The 21,104-nt window shown below is 33.1% G+C and overlaps 1 protein-coding gene across 1 annotated transcript in view; it reads left to right on the top strand.

The window, feature by feature from the left end:
• LOC128996434 (protein sidekick-like) overlaps positions 1-5,531 on the top strand; it is a 213,236-nt gene extending 207,705 nt beyond the window's left edge. Inside the window, exons 4-6 of the mRNA XM_054421761.1 lie at positions 301-428; positions 3,434-3,602; positions 5,279-5,531. Of these exons, the coding sequence (XP_054277736.1) occupies positions 301-428; positions 3,434-3,602; positions 5,279-5,457 (476 nt within the window). The 3' untranslated portion in view covers positions 5,458-5,531. The remainder of the gene's footprint in view (positions 1-300; positions 429-3,433; positions 3,603-5,278) is intronic.
• Positions 5,532-21,104: the final 15,573 nt, after the last annotated feature.

The raw sequence follows: 21,104 nt of genomic DNA, 5'->3' as shown, positions 1-21,104 counted from the left end.
ATAGCCATAAAGTAGATTTTAAGACATAATGTATCTTATACAACCAGATAAGCTCATGGAAATGCCAGGCATAGTATTAAACGTTTAATTAGTTCATCTTGTATAGATGAACTTTTCAATATTTGTGCTTAAATAGTTCGGATAACCAGCTAGACTATTGTCAATATCTGACCTCTCAATCTAACTCCGTGCAATTGGTTTTATTTTACCAAGTCTTTTACGTTATATCCTAGACAAAAGAACCTCAAAATATATTTTATTATTCTAACTTACATCTAATATTTACCTGGGGTTTTGCAGTCCCGACGGCCGCCATTTTGGGAGGGCCAGACCTCCATGTGGACAAAGGCAGCACCATCAACCTTACATGTACCATCAGGTACAGTCCTGAGCCTCCAGCGTACATCTTCTGGTATCACCATGACGAGGTGGGTATGCTAGGACAATGAGTAACTACAATAAACTACAAAATAATCGAAGCTACCTACATCAAGCTGATCAAAGTGCAAAAAAAAATATATAAAAACTGTAGGAAAACTCATAAAGTTGTGAAAAGGTGGTAAGGTGAGTGCCTAAGATGAGTGTCTACAGCACTTGCCTGCCAACTTAAAGTTAACCGGTCAAATCCTGAAAAAAGGCAGTTGGGTTTGAAAGTTAGAAAATCTTTGGAATTTTCATTATTGGCACTCTCAGGGAGGTCTATATTGATTGTACAATCAATAGGTTGGAACAATAGACCTTCTAATGGTCTTTACACATTGATGGTTCTCCAGTCTATGATCTATGGTCTATTATGATGCGGTTCGCTACACAGCCTCTATACACTAGGTACTATGTCAATAGTCACTTGTTTATGCATTATTTAAATTCAAAAATATAAACTTTAGACAAGGAATAGTAAAAGAGAATTCAATAAATTTTGTTATAGCAAAACAATAAAACTAACTGGTTTTCGTTAAAGTAAATATTATATTATAAACACACATCTATCGCGCATTTACATAGACTATGTTGATATTTCACAAATGTATAATGTATAAAATGTTTCCCTGACGAAGTAGTCTTATATGCTGGAAATGTAGATGGTGCAAAGAATAATGTAGATAACAAATTAACATTACGATCCCACTTGCTCATAAAACATCAAGCTCTAAAACTCTTAGCAGACAAATGGATATGTTATAAAAAACAATAGTCCTTTAAGAGAGGGGATAAATAAGTCAGTATGTCATATTTTATACATTCATGTGTGTATAATATGTCTGTTTTGCGGATAATCATCATCTCAATATGCAGGGTTATATGACAAACCCAACTCTGTCATTGTTTTCAGCAGATTTTATCAGGGATTCTTATTTGTGTGCATTGTATTTTTTAATATGTAATTTCCGTTAGAGGTTCATATAGTTTACGTAGAAGGGCCTGATCTACTTTCAAACCTCAAGCTTGCTAGATTGGTCCCAGCGGAGTGATTCTGTGTGTGTACGTCATTTTTGTCATTCGACTAACAATTGTAATCCTACATAATAAAAGATTGACGTTAGATTATAACAAAACCAAGGTTTATATCGTACAATGCTAGAAAAAAACATGCAATAGCGTAAAAAACCTCACTCTGCATTAATACTCATCTTACATCACATACACGGGGTTACAACAGAGTGTGTTGTTGGTTTAATATAATTAAGTAGTGGTTGAGTCGCCAATAATTGTCCACGATTCAAAGGTACTGAAGATTTAAAGTACACAAGACAGGAGCATCTGTTTGAATGACAGAAGCACCGTGATTTCTGTATAATGCTGCCACTCAGTGCTCGACTCAATATCTGCCTGAGGGCGTTGCTAAGACAGAACGTTTCAACCCTTGCCCTGCCTTCAACCAAGCTTAAACATGGCCTACAAACAAATATTATAAAGGTGAACAATAACCAATAATTTAGAGTATCATTGCATCTAAAAATTACCAAAGATTTCTCGTATCATGTAAATTAATTCTAAACCCTTCAAAAATAACTTCGGTTTCGTTTGCAGTTTCAAACCACCTCATTTCAAACAAATAATAAATAATTTCATAAAAACAAATTGTTTTAACAAATGTATTTAGTACTAAAGTAAAAAAATAGATATATATATACTTAATAGAAGACGAGCTGATATAAGTGCTTCACAGCGGGAACAAAACGTGGAAAAGAATAATGTCATTCTTTCGATCTGCTGTATAAAATAGCTACAAATATATTACAGTATTCATTTGAGAATAAACACTCAATTTTAATACCTAGTGAATTGAAATTCTTTCCTCTATATTTAGATAAGGGGTTTAAACTTCCTAGGCAGCCATTACAGAGTATAGGTAGTGCTGACATGTGTTTGAAAATACAGCAACTCTATGATTTAATTTGAAAAGATACACTGATTTAAACCTACTTACTTTGAAACCACTAATTTTGATAGCAATAGATCCAAAAGAATATGACTTCATACCTCAGTGTAGCAATAACATTAATTACTTTATATTGATGCTTCATTAACGATTAGTTTTACCATAATTCTTTAATTTAAGTCAAGCCTCTTTACATGTAGCTTACTAAATAAATTACAAAGTAAACTGTGAGCAATACTCTAAAAAACTTGTACTACCTTTCTTTAACCAAAGATAACCCTCTCACTAAAAAACCCCATATATTTCCTCAATCTAAATAAAGTATCACAAACATATTTTTCGAGTATATAAACAAACACCATCTTAATCAAGGTCACACTAAATAATCGTGGCCTTGGTTGCATTGACCAGCTGTTTTATTAAATAAATTAAACTAAATCATTAAAAACTTTGGAAGCATGTCAGGTGCAGCATTTTGGAAATAGGCCTGTGGGGCAGAGCCCTTAAGAAATTCGTCCATACCCATACACACTCGTCGTATTCGTCCATACACACTCTAAGCTTCATTTTGATATGCTATATGTCTTTATTTGTATTTGATAAAAGGCCTTAAACGTTTACACAAATAGGAATGTAATAAATTTAATAATATAAATAGATAGATTGTTGTGTCAATTAATCAATTATTTAAGATGAGGACGCAACTATGTGCGTATTTTAACCCAAATATGAGTGTAGGATGAGTGGCGCGATCTTGTAGTCTTGTATATTATGATCTTAAATATTATGTGATGTAGAAAATCATAAATAATAAGAGCTGGCATTTAAAAACAATTAAATTATTCGAAACAAAATTTATTTACTAATTAGAACATATAGACAATTAAAATATTTTACGACAAATCATCCTTCCCTGCGAAACAGTAACTTAACCTTATTACAAACCAACCGAAATCTCACCTAAAATATAGTATTTCAAGTTCAGGCAGGCATTTGTTGTACTTCAAGCTAAATTGTAAGTAACCTAAAGAGACGTTTTGAAACTTGCAGGTGATTAGCTACGACTCTAACCGCGGCGGTGTCAGCGTCATCACTGAGAAGGGTGACGTCACCACAAGCTACCTGCTGATTCAACACGCTGAGCTGACAGACAGCGGCAAATACTCCTGCAGTCCTAGCAATGCTGACGTGGCCAGTGTCAGAGTGCACGTGCTCAACGGTAAACTTCAACATTTGTTAATAATGAATAGTCAACGTGATTCTTTCACGAAGACCATTATTACGAATCCTTACAAATGGCATTGGGTGAATTAAGACATTTATTTGTCATCAACAATGCATACTTATGAATGTATCAAACTAAAGGTCAACATTAGATAGTTACAATATCAGGGGGTTACACCATTACATTACAATAACGTCAAAATCGTTTTGGTAAAAACAAACCAAATAAGTGGAACCTACATAGTTTGTATGGATCTTTCTAACTCCTGTTCGTTTATAGCTAAGGAATACCGTTCAACTTTTAGTAAAAAAACCTCATTTGAACTATTTTTGTTATGCTAAAATATAAAAGCATTAAAAATAAAACGATTCTACTGAGGGTTTTCTGTAAAAATTAATATTTCAAACTCTTTGTAGCCAAGTGATCTAGTTCAAATCCAAGACCAATGTCCCTTTTCATACTTACTGTTCAAGCCTACTCCACATCCCTTATGGTAAAATTATTCATAGCAATCGAAAACATTGTAATAGAAATTTGACGCTTCCGCCAAGTAGATTGACTAGGACTAGATTTACTGTATTTGGCCCCAGTCGTTACTTCCTATTCCAGACCATCGCCAGTTAATCGACACGAATGAAGTAAAATGCTTGAACGTAAAAAAAGGGTTGATGGAGTTTAATGGGGGTCTTAAACATATTGTGTTGCGTGTTTTTACGGTCCAGGCCGACTCATCTTAAGTAGTGACCAAAAGTAGGGGAATTTTGCATGCGGATCGTGGTGTGACTGAACAAGAGTCATTGAGCTAATTAGGTCTCCTATGACTATCAGGGACAACGGCCTGGAAAGCTGAAGCACGCCGTTCTACAAGCAAGGTCTCTTTTGGTTTTAGATTTTCTCACAGTCTCAATAAGAACCTTATGAACACCCTCTGTCGACTCCGTTGGGCAAATATTTATTTGCTGCTAGAAACCCCTTAAGCCACTTATTCACATTCCCTATGTCAAAACGCGTTGCTGCATACACATAAGTAAACTGAAAACAGTAAACAGAAATTACCCTCTTCTTACAGAAACCTAATAACAGAACGCGATTCATAATTGGCGGAGCATCGCTAATATTAAAACTGTACTAAACGTCCCAACAAGTTACACAATAAGCTTCACAATTAACAATATGCACAATAACTCAAAATATAAAATACCAGGAAACCAACTCTTTCTTTCTCAAGACCTTTTGACTAAATTGTACACTAACTGAAGTGTCAGAATGATTTTAGCTACATGTGGAAGATAAGCTAAATAATTACTATCTATTGTTCTTCAAGCTCAAGAAAAGATTGCTGAGTTTATTTCTTATTTAAGGATACCTAGGTTTGTGATGTTTCAAAACTGAACCAGGTGTCCATGATCATAGAGATTTTAAAAAATTATCCCGACTAAAGAAAAACCCCATCTTAGTCAGAACCATCGATATGGTCAGAACACATCTTGCAGCTTCAAACAAAAACATTGTGTACGACAAAGTTACGATAAAGTTACATCGGTTTGAAAGCCAAATATGCACCCAATACTCCTTTATCAGGGGAAAAATAGTAAACAATGTTCATGGTTGTTAATAATGGATTTTTCTCTTCTAAAGACAATATTCAACACATTGTTTTGTCTGTGCAGGTGAGCGGCCGGCAGCCATGCAGACCGGGTCTGCAGGTTTGTCCAACAGCTCGTGGAACATCCTCGTGTTGATCATCCTTAGTTGGTCATACTCGGCCTTCATACTGAGGATACACTTTAGCCCCTTTTCCCTGCAATCGTCCCTTCCCCTCCCAATTCCCTTCCACCAACACAGATAATCCTTCACCAATACACTGCGGAACGTCATGTTAAGTGAAACCTTGGACTGCAAACTATTATAAACAATGTACACTTAAATCGCTAGGCTTCATGACTTTTAGTCCAGCCTGCAAAAGGAAGGTAGGAGAAGGATAGTAGTGTTCTATCCGTAAAAAGAGGTTGTTGGTTGATAAGTTGGATAATAAGTTTTATCGGAGTTGTTAAGATACTGTAGGGATGGATGAGGATTCAAACGTAAGAAACAGTTTGTCGTATTAGATATTTAAAACTGTTTACATAGTTTTGGTTAAGATTATATAAAGATAAGGAGGTGGGCTTTTTTTACAAAAGTAATAAATACAAAGGTTTTTTATTCCATAAAGAGTAACTGTAAATGGATAATAGAACGACTCCAGCTTCAATTTACAAAACGAACAAACATTTTGATAAGGCTAATTTTTTAACTATTTAATTATATTGATTTTTTTTATTCACTTCAAGTAAAATTACTAACAATAATTATGGAATAAATAAACGAATATTTAAATTGAAAAAATATAGACTTATGTTTAATGAACTAAAATTAAATCATTTACGAATAATGCCCAGTTTCAAATATGGTTTTAACTTTTTTGTACTTATTTAAAAGCATATAGAAACCATTTTCATGCAAATAATTGTATTCAAGTCACAATTACTGATTTACAAAAATGTTTATAATTAAATACAGAAACGTTAAGCACAAACTTTTAGATTTTAAGAAAAAGGTGTAATTTACAGAGTTGTTAGTGAGAAAATGTTTTTATAATAGTAAAATACTTACCATTATTTATAAAATGAAAAAATAAAAAAAATACTTCTAATAAAAATATTATTTGTACTTTATTGTAGTGTTACATGAAACTTCACAATTATTATCTTATTAATGCATTTTTTTTATATTTAAGTAGCAGCATATTGGCTACAGGTTAGTTTTACAATGTCACTAATGTTGTTAATAACTTTTTTTATAATTTGTAGCATACAATAATTTGTTAATAGCTAATTACAAATTTATGCCATAATCATTGATTTTAGTATCGAAATTAAAATAGAATGATATCGACTTATAATATGTGTATTTCACTAATTTTTTTTTTTTTCTTTAAGACGTAAAGAATATTTAAATTTGTATAATTGGTTGATTTTATTGTCCCTATCAAAATAGGTATAAATTGAGAAAGGAAACGAATAATGAAAAGGATCATAATATTCTAGCATAATATTGTGAAAAATTTTTAATTATTTATAAAAATAGTTAAATATTTTAAGGTTGTGTAACTAACTGTGTGTTAACCTTATTTTTTTCTTCATATTAACTATTATTATAAGGAGTTCACATGTTTACATACCAAAGCAGTTACTTTTTACATCAAATTTTTCTATGATTTATAATTTTCATAATGTTGGACTAGAACAATTATTAAGGTGCTTTTAAATCATTGTGCAACTTGTTTATTTAAATTGTATTTTAATATACAGTAAAAATAAATCCTTTAGGCTTAATAAGCTGGGGCTTGTACATAATTTGTAAATACCATAGCATACGATTCCGTTATGTATGTATGTACATTTTGAAATATTTAAGATAATATATTATTAGCCAAATATTTTGTAATTCATGTAAATAGTATGTTGAAACAATAGATAATTTATGTTTATATTTCTACATAGACGATTTGGATTATTAGAGTTTATTCTTTGGAAAATGTATTCTAAATTCTAAATAAATTTGTGTTTATACTTTTCAACTATTTATTTCTCCCAAAATTGTCTTTTCACATTTATCTGAAAAATATCAAGATAATGTATTTTCTATGATGGTGTGCTGGGAAATTTATCCTCAACACATGCATGGGCCTAAGTTTATCATGATTCATATATTACTTTTGTACGATTTCAAACTTTAAAAAATAACTTTTTAATCGTTAAGAAATGTCTGCAAATTGAATGCAACGATTTCCAAAATGGATTACTGTGATAAAACTTTTTCCAATAAATAATTTACTTTTTTCAATTTGCTGCATGCCCCATCATCGTAGGTTTAACATCATTTTACGACAAACTAGCCCTACGATATTTAAAATCCTTACAGCCTTTGTTAGCTTGTTCTCAATCAATTTACAGCTAGGTAGCATTAAGCCGGATTAGTTATTTGACAGTAGAGCCGAAACTCGGTTTATAAAAACACAGTTGGGATTTCTCTGTGCAACCCCTGCCACAGCGAAAACATTTGTTTAAAATGTGTTACACTTTCATGGATCATATAGCTACTTTTAGGTATGTAAATTAATGGGGAAATTGGTTCATCTTAACGATTTTGTCACATTTTTATCTGCCAACCAACCCCTTGATAAAAGGTATTAATTACTGGATGACCAGCTTCCAGTAAGACAAACTTCACCAGATTATTTGAGAAGTCAAAAAAAAGGAAATAATACAATACAACACGTATCATCCTATCTCGAACAGTTTTCTTTGAGTTTTCATTCTGAATTTGCTTTTTACAAAACCATTCATAGCTTCTTAACGGTTTGAGCTACAGATTTGAGATTCTGCAAAAGTTTTTATCCGTTTAACCGCTAAGTCTGTGCAATAATTTGAATGAAAACTGATAATTTGTTCAAAAATGGCAGCTTTTTTTATATTTGAAGCCAAATTCCTTAATAACCGTTAATTTTACAAAAACACGGCTGGACACAAAATTGTATTTTACCATTTTGTTTTAAAATTACGCGTTTTCATGGGGTTTGGCATAAAATCTTTATATTAGCTGCCATTTTTTACGGTTCAACAGCTTTTATTTATATTTTGCACAAAAATAGCGGTCGATTAGATAAACATTTCCGCATAATTTCAACACTGTAGCTTAAACCGTGAAACCGAAGTTATGCATTTATTTTTTTAACACATACAGGCAGACAGACAGAAAACTGTTCGAGATAGGACACATGTTGTATTGCATTTTATGCTTGTTTTGACCTCCCGAATAATCTGTTGAAATTTATCCTAGTGGAAGCTGGATTCCCTGTAAATATACTGTACTTGGTATGGTTTAAATATGTTTGATAACTATTAAATTAGGCCTACACCAAACAAGACAAGTTACATTATGAAAGCTTTATATAATGTAATAAATTGTTTACTCGAGACTTATGTTAACAATGATAAACTATTTGTTACACAACTATTATTTCTCTTTTACAACACACAAAAACAATCTCACGACAACATCACTGAAATTCTTGTTTAATGCCCCAGTGACAATAAAACAGACATAGCGGCTGTTTGGGGGCCAAACACCTCGTTGCAGTATTTTGAGTTTATGGTTTGTAAAGTTGCGTAAGAGAAAGAGGAATTTATGATATTACTCTGCGTTGGCTTGAAATTCACAATTTTAATCAAGTGTAGTTCATTGTGTGTCTGAGATGGAAATTCATAGACCTACAGTTAATTTTATACTTCATTATATTAAATTTTAGCCTCCTGATAGCATTTAAATACTAAATAGTTGGTGTAAATACCTGCATTTATGCGATGTGCTAAATTGCAACTGGTTTCGACTCACAAAGGAGTCATTGTTGGGCCATCTTTTCGAAGGTCGTCAATTCATAATAAATGAATATATTAAACACGCACACGTACACGAACATAAAGACTAATATTTATGGTTAAAATCTACGGGTAATGCTAGAACGGTAACGGGACACGACGTGATCGGGTGGGAGTTATGTCTAGACTTAGTGAGTTAACCATGAAATATGACGAAACATATAGTTCATCACACGGGCAAAAAATGGCTTTTCAACCCTCGCTCATTTTCCGACCTCCGCTTCAACAGTCACTTTACGCCCTAGTGATGAAATATACTATTTTCTGTCTTCTTATTATGGTACATTTTTACAGTACAATAAAATTAAACTTGAACTTAATTTTTATTTTTTAATAAGGCCTTGGTATTTTATAACTCATTTATTCGTGGTTATAAAATATAATAGTTTTTTTTACTAAGGGGTTTTATTCTGTATATAAGTGTTTTTCGTTGTGATAAAATGTATCGTTCATATCTTGTACCGAATCTAATTTTTCGACACCTGCTCAAATTGTTCCCGTCCTCGGCTTCACCTCACACATAGTATTTGGTGTTCATGCGATCGGCTTTGCTCACACAAGAAACTTGGATGAGACTTGGCTTTAGCCTAGACCCTAAGTTTACCTGGGAACAACATATCAGTCATGTATGTGTTAAACTCTCCCGTGTGGTTTTTCTTCTGTGGAAACTTAGGGGGGTCATCACTGATACATATTTGATAAATGTATATCATGTTCTATTTCAAAGCCATATCAGATATGGAATCCTGCTCTGGGGACATGCTCCTGGCTGTATAAAAGTGCTTCGTCTGCAGAAGAAGGCTGTCAGAGTGCTGTCAGCCGCTGGTTATAGAGACCACTGTAAGCCCCTATTCGCCAACCTTAAGGTTATGACCATCTTCAGCCAATATGTTTATTACGGCTTGATTAATCTCAGGAATAACATAGGTGAATATCAACAGAGGGGTGATCTCCATAATCATGACACCAGGCATGCACAGAAACTTGACATTCCTCGATGCAGGTTATCAAGATCCTTGGCAGCCCATCCCATCCCAGCCATGCGATTCTACAACATGTTACCGCCTCGGGCCCACACTGAAGACATGAAAGCTTTCTCCATGCGGATTTTTTACAAACTCACAAATGAGCCGCTGTACTCTTTTGAGGAAGTGTCTGGCGAGTACTTCTCGAATATATAATATGCACCGCCATCACTAGTTTTTCTATTTTGTAAATATTGGTTAAATAAGAATGTTATTTTTTTATTAGTTTTATTACTGTAATTTTATTTGACGCAGTCTATCCAACAAGTGTTGGGCAACGACATAGGAGTTGGTAATGGTAATGGTAATGAGCACTGGGAAAATGCCACTTATTTTCATTATTATTATTTGGTTTAGTATTGCTGAAGAAATTGAAAAATTTGTGAACAACCGTTTTAACTACTTTTACAAGCAATAAAAAACAAGAATAATACGCGAGAGAAAAATTGTATTAAATATCACAATTAGAAATCACTTGCTCCTCTTACATTTAACCTGGTACTTCATTCAAAAGTCCACATTTGATTGTATGTTCATCCGAGGCAAACTTGTATTAAATCTATTACACAGTTGGCAGTGGTAGTATTATGGAATCAAATTACCATACATATTGAGGAGTCGACTTGTAACTCCGCCCACCCTGTGTTCTAACACCTTTGGTGCAAGGGATGTTATAATTAGTGTAGGCCACTCTCTCCCAGGTATCGGTGATTTCTCTGATTTTACGTAATGTGGATTTATTTATTTATTTATTTAAAGACCAACGGCTGACGCCAATACATAAGAAGATTTAGATTAGATACAATTTGAAGAAAAATAACAGATGCAAAATGAGAAACAATTCAGAACAGTATAACAAGCAATAACATTTGACAACAATAATTAACAATATAACAAATAACAATAAATAGCAAAAACAAATAAAAGTTAACAACAGAAAGAAGTTTCAATAATAAACTCTAATTCAAGAAAATTCTTATAGGTAGCTAATTTGGGTGCAAAAACAAATCGACAATATTGCATGGACCAAAACAAGCAAATCAAAAACCAAACATAACAGAAAAATGCGAAAAATCTGCCTTGATGTTTAACAAAACAAGATGGGGCAGTTGTGAAATTTGCGTATACAGAGAGGCGCAGGCACAAAACACAGATAGATCATCACTTCACCACTTCGAAGACACCACACTTTTCTTGAAGGAAGCAAGCGACATACTAAAAAGGTCAATGTCATCAGATAGAGCATTGATGAGACGTTGGGCTCTGGGCAATGGGCTGTAGAGATGATAGTATGTGCTGAGGTGCTCACGAGAGAAGAGGTCCCTGGATCTTGAAGATCTACCCAGTTCAGAAGTTTGAGAAGTTCGGGACAGTCGATAAAGCCATTGACCAGTTTGTAGATGAGCAAGATGTCCTGGATCTCACACATGTCAATGTTGATCAATGTGGACTCAAGATGTCTCTGGATTGTAAGCTTTATTTTTGTAAATCATTGGATTTCAGTTGTAGACTATTTCGTCTAGCTATCATAGACAGTTTTCGTCACAAAATGATTGTTCAAGGAGGCCGAATAGCCAAAAGTATGTGACGAAAAGAGGCTCCGCCACCAATTGTAGCGGGAAGGGATGCTCTACCATATTGTATGGTAAAGATTATAACCTTTTTTGTATGTTAATTGATAATATATTTAATTACTAGTACATAAAGTCCAACAAAAATAATATCAGGCATTGACCTACAAAGGTGATTAGCCTACATTAATCATATAGGGTTCAATAATTCGCCTATAAAGAACTTTACTATTTGTTTTAATAGGATAAAATTAAAACAGTGCTCAACTGTTTAGGTGTACACTTTATTTGTATATTTCAATCAACTGGTACAATTAAAAACAATCCGTGTGAACTCATTTCTCAGGCCATTAGTGAGACTACAACAGTTAATATACTTTATGCGTTTTGTAAAAATATAACTCTATGCTGTACTGATTTATAACTATTATTTACTATTTAATTTTAATTACATTATTCTGAATAAAATTTGTATGGTGTTAAAACAATAGTGTCAAAGGAGTTTAATTTAAAACTAATGGACGACATAGAATTGCAGCTTCCATAGCATCACGTTTGATATTGTAGTAGCAGACATAATTGTCTATGAGAAGACGTGATAAAAAAATTTCAAAGGATGGGATGGAAAAAACTGTATGCTAAGGTAAAGAAAGTTATTTGATGATAGACAAACAAAATTGCTATTAGATATCAGATATAACATATTATACCTGTTCTAATAGAACCATCAGATTAACCTCTTCCAATTTTTACATATTTACATATTTTTTAAAAGCTAGGTAACTTAAGTTAGCATTGATTTTTTAGTTGAATTTCAACGTAACAGACAAAGAAATATATAGAGAACCCATTTGTTAAAGATAAACTAATGCATAATCATAACTCTAAATTATAAAAATATACAATAGCCCCGCCATAGCAAACCTGCATACTAAGTGAATTTCCATTTTCCTGATTTGATTTAATTAAAATATATTTAATAACCTTTAGGTTTAATGAGTACCTAGGATTTCTGCTACAGTGAGGGTAGGCCTAATGAAGTGTTTTTTTTTTTTTGTAAAATATTAATGGCTTAGTATAAAATAAATAAATTTTACAGGTTATATCAAAATATACCCATAAACAAGCAACCGTATTAAACAACAGTTTACTTATTATCTAAAAGGATAACATGGTAATTTTAAATAAAAAATTTTTGAATTCACCTAAAGCAATAATACATTCCTCTATAAGTAACTAGCAGAGCACCAGTCCTTCGTACGGGGTTGGCATATAAGTTTAAATAGCTTATTGAAGTTATACTCAAGCTTTGCGTTTGCAATGGGGGAGGACAAAAATTGATAAAATTTGCTTCTTTAAATTGACAGTATACTATGGTATTACACATCTACCATAACCATAATGTTCTACCTCTTCACCTAAACAATAAAGAAAAATAAAGTATTACAAATTTAAAAAATCACAAATTATTCATGACATTAAAAACATAAACATAATTGTAAACAATCCTACTTTGACAGTTCTCATTGCGTATCACAGTTGTTTGTTGCTGCTTAGTTCAAATTAGCTGTTTACATAAATGCAAAAAAATATAGTGCTGCACCCTGTTAGTAAATCTTATTACTTCTTAATGCTTGTGTATATCATAGAACCAAATTTATTAGTTGAAACAGCTGATTAAATTCTTTAATTCCCTTTAAATATGAACGAGGTGTTAGCCCGTCCTACGTACGGGAATTCAGTAGTCAGTTAAAACCGTGTACAATTCAGATCGGCTAGTTTACACATATAAAGACAAAGTTTCTTGCAGTTTTAATGTGAAAAATCATCTTGTAAACAAATTTTGTGTGACCAAATATGTTTTTATTCCATCAAAGGCCTATACTATATGCATTTTAAATCCGATAATTTTACAATAAAAACAGCAATTCTGCAATTTTTACGATGTGAAATCCAGTGGTTTATGCGTGATTGACCTTCAAACGCACAAACTTTCACATTTATAATATTAGTAAGATGTTTGTGGAAGAAAACATTTTCTCCCACAAAATGGTAAAGACAGAAAGGAGTGAGAGTGAGGCAGGATGTTTTCAGGCCAGTTTCTGTACTAGTATAAAGTGGTTTGGTGTATTCCCATTATAGGGAGTTATCTTTGATTTGGAATTAAATTATTCCTCTTGATATTAAATGTCCAACTCCTAACAATATCTCGTTATGAACGAATAGTTTTTAACCAGCTGTTACTCAGCTGTTGTTATGTGTAAAATGTCGAATTCTGCTATAACCAACAACATAAATAATTCCATCGTGGATCATTCGACAGTCCAACATTGTGTCTTTTGGCTTGAAGCCTTTAAAAAAATAATAAATAATAAAAACTACTCTGTAATTGTTACTCAGCTGTTGTTAGGAAATAATTTTAATGACTGTCGTCATGTTGCAGTTCCCTCTAGAAATACTATCGGTGGGTGTTTCATTTAAGAACTAAAGAAGTCGCTCTCAAGAATGAACCTTCTGGGAAGACAAAGTCTGTACGTACAGAGGAGCACATCACTGGGGTACGAGATTCTGTTCCCCTGAATCAAAAAATATCAGCAAAATTATGATTTTACATTATGTGTTTCTAGCTACAGATTAAAACGTATTTTACTTCTAGACTTGAATTTTCATCCCGAAGACCTTGTTGAACAGTAGCCCGAGAAGGGGACCCTAGATTACAATTAACAACCTTAGATGTTTAACAAAAGACTCTTGTAGGTTATAGAAGGTAAAAATCTTCTCGAACCTCTAATTAATTATGTCTGACTCAGATCATTACCACTTTTGTGGTAGAGTTTACAATCAGAACTGTCGTTACCATTCCAAAGTCCCATGGGGTTTCCTTATGTGACTTCTGGCTGTGGGAATGTGGCTACCTGAAATACAGTCTATGCAAGAAAAATCACACCATTCGTGACATAAAGAACAGCATCATCGGTGAAATCTCTGCAATACCAATACCAATAAATCGTTTTGTGTTTGTTTCAAAAAAAGGTTGGACGCTTGTGTGGACATCGGTGGAGGTAATTTGGCAGACATGTTTTTTCATGCTGTAATTTAAATCAACATACAATATTGTGAGTAATATCGCTATATTAATAATGTGCTATTTTAATTTTTCTAAACTACTTCATTTTTAAAAAACGTCCGTTATTTATGGCCTACTCGTAATAGTGTGATACGAACAAGTTGTGTCCATATATATTTTTGTACTTAAACCATTATTCATTTTCTGTATAGGCCCACAGTATTTTATTCTGTTTTAAGGTTAGTTTTATCACGAAGTTTCAATATCCTTATTCAATTAAATGTGTTTTGCATTTTGTAGTATTGATTCTCAAATACGCAAACGTATAAATTACATAACCACATAAAAACACTGGTCATGAAGCCAATAACTATCCCTACTTATATAAAATAGAAACTCAATAACGAAATCTGCTAAAAGTTTTCAAATTAGGTTTGTCAGCTAACAAGATTAAAATATATTTATTTTAAATCGATGTGACTTCACAAAACTAATGGTTAATAAAGATGGTATTTATTTGAAAGCGCTCATTTTTATGTTGTGTCGCCTCTTGTAACGTTAACATTTAGGTTAAAGTCTGGAGTAAACCACATTCAATACATCAAGGTTAGAAGATGGAAACTGTCGATGCCAGTAACGACGTAGTTTCTCTCTGGCTGCTGCTCTTGGTGGTAAACCTCTTACGTTACTCCAGCTTCATTACCATCTGTGGTAGTGGACCTGTTAGTTACGTTACTGCAGCTTATCACTATTCGTGGTAATTCTTACCGTTACTGAAGCTTATCACTATTCGAGGTAATTCTTACCGTTACTGCAGATTATAACTAACTGTGGTAGTGAACCTCGCCGTTACTTCAGCTTCATTACCATCTGTTGTAGTGGACCTGTTAGTTGCGTTACTCCAGCTTCATTACCATCTGTGGTAGTGGACCACACCGTTACTTCAGCTTCATTACCATCTGTGGTAGTGGACCTGTTAGTTACGTTACTCCCGCTTCATTACCATCTGTGGTAGTGGACCTGTTAGTTACGTTACTCCAGCTTCATTACCATCTGTGGTAGTGGACCTGTTAGTTACGTTACTCCAGCTTCATTACCATCTGTGGAGGTTACCTCCTATGTTACTTCAGCTTCATTACCATATGTGGAGGTAACCTCCTATGTAACTTCAGCTTCATTACCATCTGTGGAGGTAACCTCCTATGTTACTCCAGCTTCATTACCATCTGTGGAGGTAACCTCCTATGTTACTCCAGCTTCATTACCATCTGTGGAGGTAACCTCCTATGTTACTCCAGCTTCATTACCATCTGTGGAGGTAACCTCCTATGTTACTCCAGCTTCATTACCATCTGTGGAGGTAACCTTCAATGTTACTAAAGCTTCATTAACATATGTGGTGGTAAACATCTTACGTTACTTCAACTTCTTTACCAGCTGTGGGTGTAAACCTCTTACGTTGAACCTCTTATGTGGTTATTCTACTTTAAATAGTCTTTATTTTTATGTAAATGATCATATATACAGAGTGCTATTTGATTGAACAGCCACACTCTGGGAAATGATTCTATGGGTCGGAATTAAGAGAAGGTCAAGAATCTTTTTCTAAAAAAAATGTCTCCTTAACCTTAACGTACATTCTAAGTTCCATAAATGTCGATTGAAGTAGTCTAAAGATTAACATGTTTATATAAATTATACTATCCGAAATCGATTATAATGGCTTTTACCATTGACTATACGCCTGGTGTATAGTCAATGCTTTTACTTTATTATGTGAAGGTGGATATATACCAAGTGGAACACACCTGCTTTCCCGGAAGGGGTTGTGTGATCCGTTAGGACACGAGACACCTAGTTTCATCATCAGGTTATCCAATAAGTTGTCCTGCCTAATTTCCGTGGCTCGTCGGGCTTTCAAAACGAGTAGGTGTTTAAAGGTGAATCTTGCATTTCCTCTACCTGTAATAACAGGGTCTATTTATCCTACAGGTGAATGTCCATGAGAAGTTTCGTTTAGGATTACTTACTTATTTGGATATTCAATTATTCGAAGTTGGTCTGTAGATTTTATTAATAGGGATTGTATCGAACAATCAATATTGTAAGCGAGAATCATGTACCCTTGGGCATTACAATTGTAATTGATAAAAGGTGGAAAGAAAAGAAAAGTTAATTATTTAACAGAAGTCTTTACGATGGTTTTAATATTAAGACATTAATGCTGACACCAAAAAGGGAGTTACTTTATTAACGTAAGGTAATTAAAGGGTTATCAGCTGCAATAAAAGAAAATTAAAAGGCAATAAGTGCTTTAAACCGATTATGCGGGGTGGAATAATTGGCGCCGTTTCACTTCCACTTAAAACCCCTATTGCAACACTGTCTCTAGTCGTAATCGACAAAACTTCGATAATGGAATAGACTGAATAATAATACATGCTTGTATAAGCTTATTAGGCTCTGAATGTTTGGTATTATGTATATTATAACATTAATATAGATGGTTTCTTTCTAACCTTGGTTTTATACTAAGTTTATACGGCTAAACATTGAAGAAACTATACATTTTGGGACCCTATGCGGGAATCATAAGGTGCAGAAATGTGTATGAACAAGGTTCTGTTGTTTATAGTTTCGATCACATTTCTCAACTAAATTAGTTTCTAAATGACATACTCTTAAACTTAGTAGGGAAAAATTGGTTTTAAAAGGAAGCTTTAAAATGTTTAATTCACGACGCATTAGTTAATGACATGTCAAAAATATATATCAGTAGTCATATTGCTACTGTATTTCTCAGATAATTTTTTTTTATTGTCAATTTAATAATTACGAGTAATGTCCAGTGGTCGAAACTCGACCAAAAATATGTAATGTACTCACTTATGTTAATGTTTCACCCCACACTGTAAATAAAACATGTGATTGGAGTTTCTTCCATTTGTTTTGATTTTCTGTTTATATTTCGTTGTTATTTCGTCACCAGCATGGCAACGCATAAGATCCATGTAATTTTTTTCAAATTTTTAAACTCATTTTTTGCGCTTATCTTTGAGCCTATTTAAATTTATAAAGGGATTCTGCACACCTACAGGAAATAGCTTTCTAACGGTATGCGTAGATTTTCCCTACGATGCACACGAGCTGAGAAAAAAGGTTTTAAAGAAACATGCTTGCCTATTAATATATAGATAGATGCTTATAAAATAAGGTTTAATAACGTTTAAAATATTTTGAGGCTGGCTGTGAAACAAAAATCAGCTGTTATTAGAACTATTAGTATCGCACTATTTTTATTAATACCAGATAATATGTCTCTGGGAGTTTTAAGTTCACTAGTAAATTATATGCACATTTAAAAGTGTTGTTGGATTTGTTTAACTACTCATAATTTATCTCCCAAGAAGCTAACTGAAGTCTTCCTTTATCCAATATTATGACGTTAGCATCATAAACATTTCAAGATTATGTTTCATATCATACAAAAATTTGAATGAACTATACTTTAGCCTGGTGTATTATATTATGACACTAATGATACTTTAAGCAGAAAGCTTAGCGAGTAAAACATAGCTTTTAAAATATCATTTAACCTTAGATCAATATTCACCGAACATTTGAACATTTAGTTCAATATTCATTCTTATATCAATATTTAGCCAATCCATGAGGAGGTGGACTCGTGGAAGCGTATTTTGTATTGGCCGATTCATAAAGAACTTCAATATGCTAATCACAAGTTTGATTCATTGAAAAAAAATATTTACTATTTTAAAATAAACAGTAAACATGTCCTACCAGCTGTATTAAAATGTCCTTAGCTTTCATTTATGGGTATAAGTGTTTCTGAACGAAATAGTAATTCTGAACTTAAACTTGTTGAAACGACTTAAATTTACTAAAAAAGGCACATTACTTGGAAAATAAGTAGAACATTATTTTCTCAATGATTTAAAGTGTTCTTACTATTAAAACAGTTTATTCGTTTGTTTAATGCAGAACAATATCGTTTGTTAAAGCAAGAATCATCCAAACACATTCATAAACAAGGTAACAAGATAAATAAACTGAACGAATTACTTTGCTGCCGCTCTCACCTCAGAATCTGATTAACGGAGGACTTTACAGCAAACCGATTACGTTGATGTGATTTTTTGCAGAGAGTTACTTTATATATAAATCAAATAAATCTACCTCTTGTTTCAACAACTAATCTTTAAAATCAGTTTCAAAACATCCAAAAAACTGTGTGATTGAGTTGGCAACAAATTCAACATATAAAGAATACACTAAACATTCTAGAGGGGTGGGCAGGTCCAGGCACATCAATCTTAGCTTATTGTACATAGACCATTATATTACAAGGATAAATTAAAAATGAAAATTTTAAAAGGTAATCAAAAAAAGTTGATTTAAAAAATAAACTTTGTAAGCCTAGCACAGGCTATGTAAAGCTACAAAACAGAATGTGTAATATACCTTTAGAAATCAATGAAGATATGTATGAAATATGACAACATTGTTAGTAACGGTGACGCCTTGATATAAGCCCTACAAGGATATAACACAACATATCTCCCTGTCCGCACATAAACAATTCAACACAACCCAGGGACCAATACCCATCTTGCTCGGCGCATCGTGTTTCCCTACATTGATGATGGTAATCATATTTTGAAACAAAATACAAAATATCAACAATAAAAAAAAACTACACTCTATACAGAGTGTAAAAACCATTATCGATTTAAAATTAATCACAATTGTATTTGTTTTTAAATTTATAAAATTCTTTACGTATAGTAAGTAATAATAGTAACATCTCCTTAAAAATCCAAACGATTTTTTATTGCATTATTTTGTTTATTAGAGTTGCAGAAAATTATCTAGTGAAATGGTATTCTGCATAAAAGTATACAGCATTACGAATTTAGGTTATAGAGATTTAGCTACCACAATTGAGTATGGTGTATACTCAATAGTAAGTAGGAAACTAGGCATAGTAGTAAAACTAATACAGCCGAACAATAACATAGCTTACATAAATAATAAATTTAGTCGCTATAATTGTAAGTTAATAGAGTAAAACAGAAATATAACCAACCTTAATCACCAATCATTATGTAGGTAATCAGTTTGTACAGTTTTTACCACGTTTTTCTTTGACATTTCAATATTTTACCAGATAGTAAAAAATTAATAGTTGCCGAATTTTGTTCTTAAAAATATAACACGAAAATAGTCCTTCTCGACCGAGGACAAAACCCTTCCACGATCAACTGTTAATTTCCCTTGACGACACTACAGCTCGACCTATTGGCTTAGTGAATGTAATTGAACAAAAAAAGGTATTTTGAAATTATTTAGAAGTAAATTTTGTTTATAACTGGTTGAGGCCAATGGAAAAATAACTATTCTTATCGCTCAATTAAACATATCCGTAATGTTTTATCTACACTATTCGTAGTTTAATTGCTTGATCAATGCCTTATGAGTATTGTATAAATTATACAGGGTTAGTAAAAAGTGTGGAGACCCCCTGTTATTTTTTTAACGGCCCATACTAGAAAAACTAAACTCAGCACACCTTTATGACATGTTATGAAGTACTTTTTGGGCATAACTGTCACTTGGTGTACATCCCCAAAACAGGGGATTTTGGTGTGACGCAAAATTCTAGGGGGGGAATAAACTAGTATTCACCAAGTCAGGCTAGGCCTACCCCTAGAACCGGCCACACTCAAATTTCTTCCCCGGAGTGCTCAGAAGGAGCCGAGAAAAATCCAGGGGTCGATACGAAGGTGTCACGGCTTTGACTGATCAATTTATTTAAAATTTAATCGAAGGCTCAGAGCTCTAGAAGCGCTCAGGAAATCCTGCAGACGCTCAGTTGGAGTTATATCATCCCAGCCTTCGTAAAAGTGTTTTGGAGAATTTTGCCTAACTTTTAGAATGACTCTGTAGGGCCGACGAGTATCCAATCTTAAGCCAATGTGATATAAATACTCGTAATGAACTTTAAAATATTTAACTAAAGGTCTAGGTAAATAATATAAAATCGAATATAATGTAAAAGCAATTCCTACAGAGCCGTAGGGGCCTAATCAATATAATTGGACGGATAATTCAACGTGAGTGGTTTAAAATAAATTTAGTATTAATTTACGTAGCTGATTGTTCAAATCAGCCTACTCCCAAGACTAGGTTCTCTCGCCCGCCAAAGACGGGGTTTAGAACTCAGACGACAAGTCTCGGGGCACTAAAATGGCGAATTAATTAGAATAAACGTACGTAATAATCATTCGTAGAAATCGTAATTTGAAACTAATTGGTTTAAATCAAACCAAACG

This window comes from Macrosteles quadrilineatus, unplaced genomic scaffold (genome assembly GCF_028750875.1).
Source record: "Macrosteles quadrilineatus isolate MER2022 unplaced genomic scaffold, UCM_ALF_1.0 Scaffold_6__1_contigs__length_79288215, whole genome shotgun sequence".
Lineage (NCBI taxonomy): Eukaryota > Metazoa > Arthropoda > Insecta > Hemiptera > Cicadellidae > Macrosteles > Macrosteles quadrilineatus.
The sequence above is the reverse complement of the archived record's forward strand: the minus strand, read 5'-3'. Positions and strand labels throughout refer to the sequence as shown.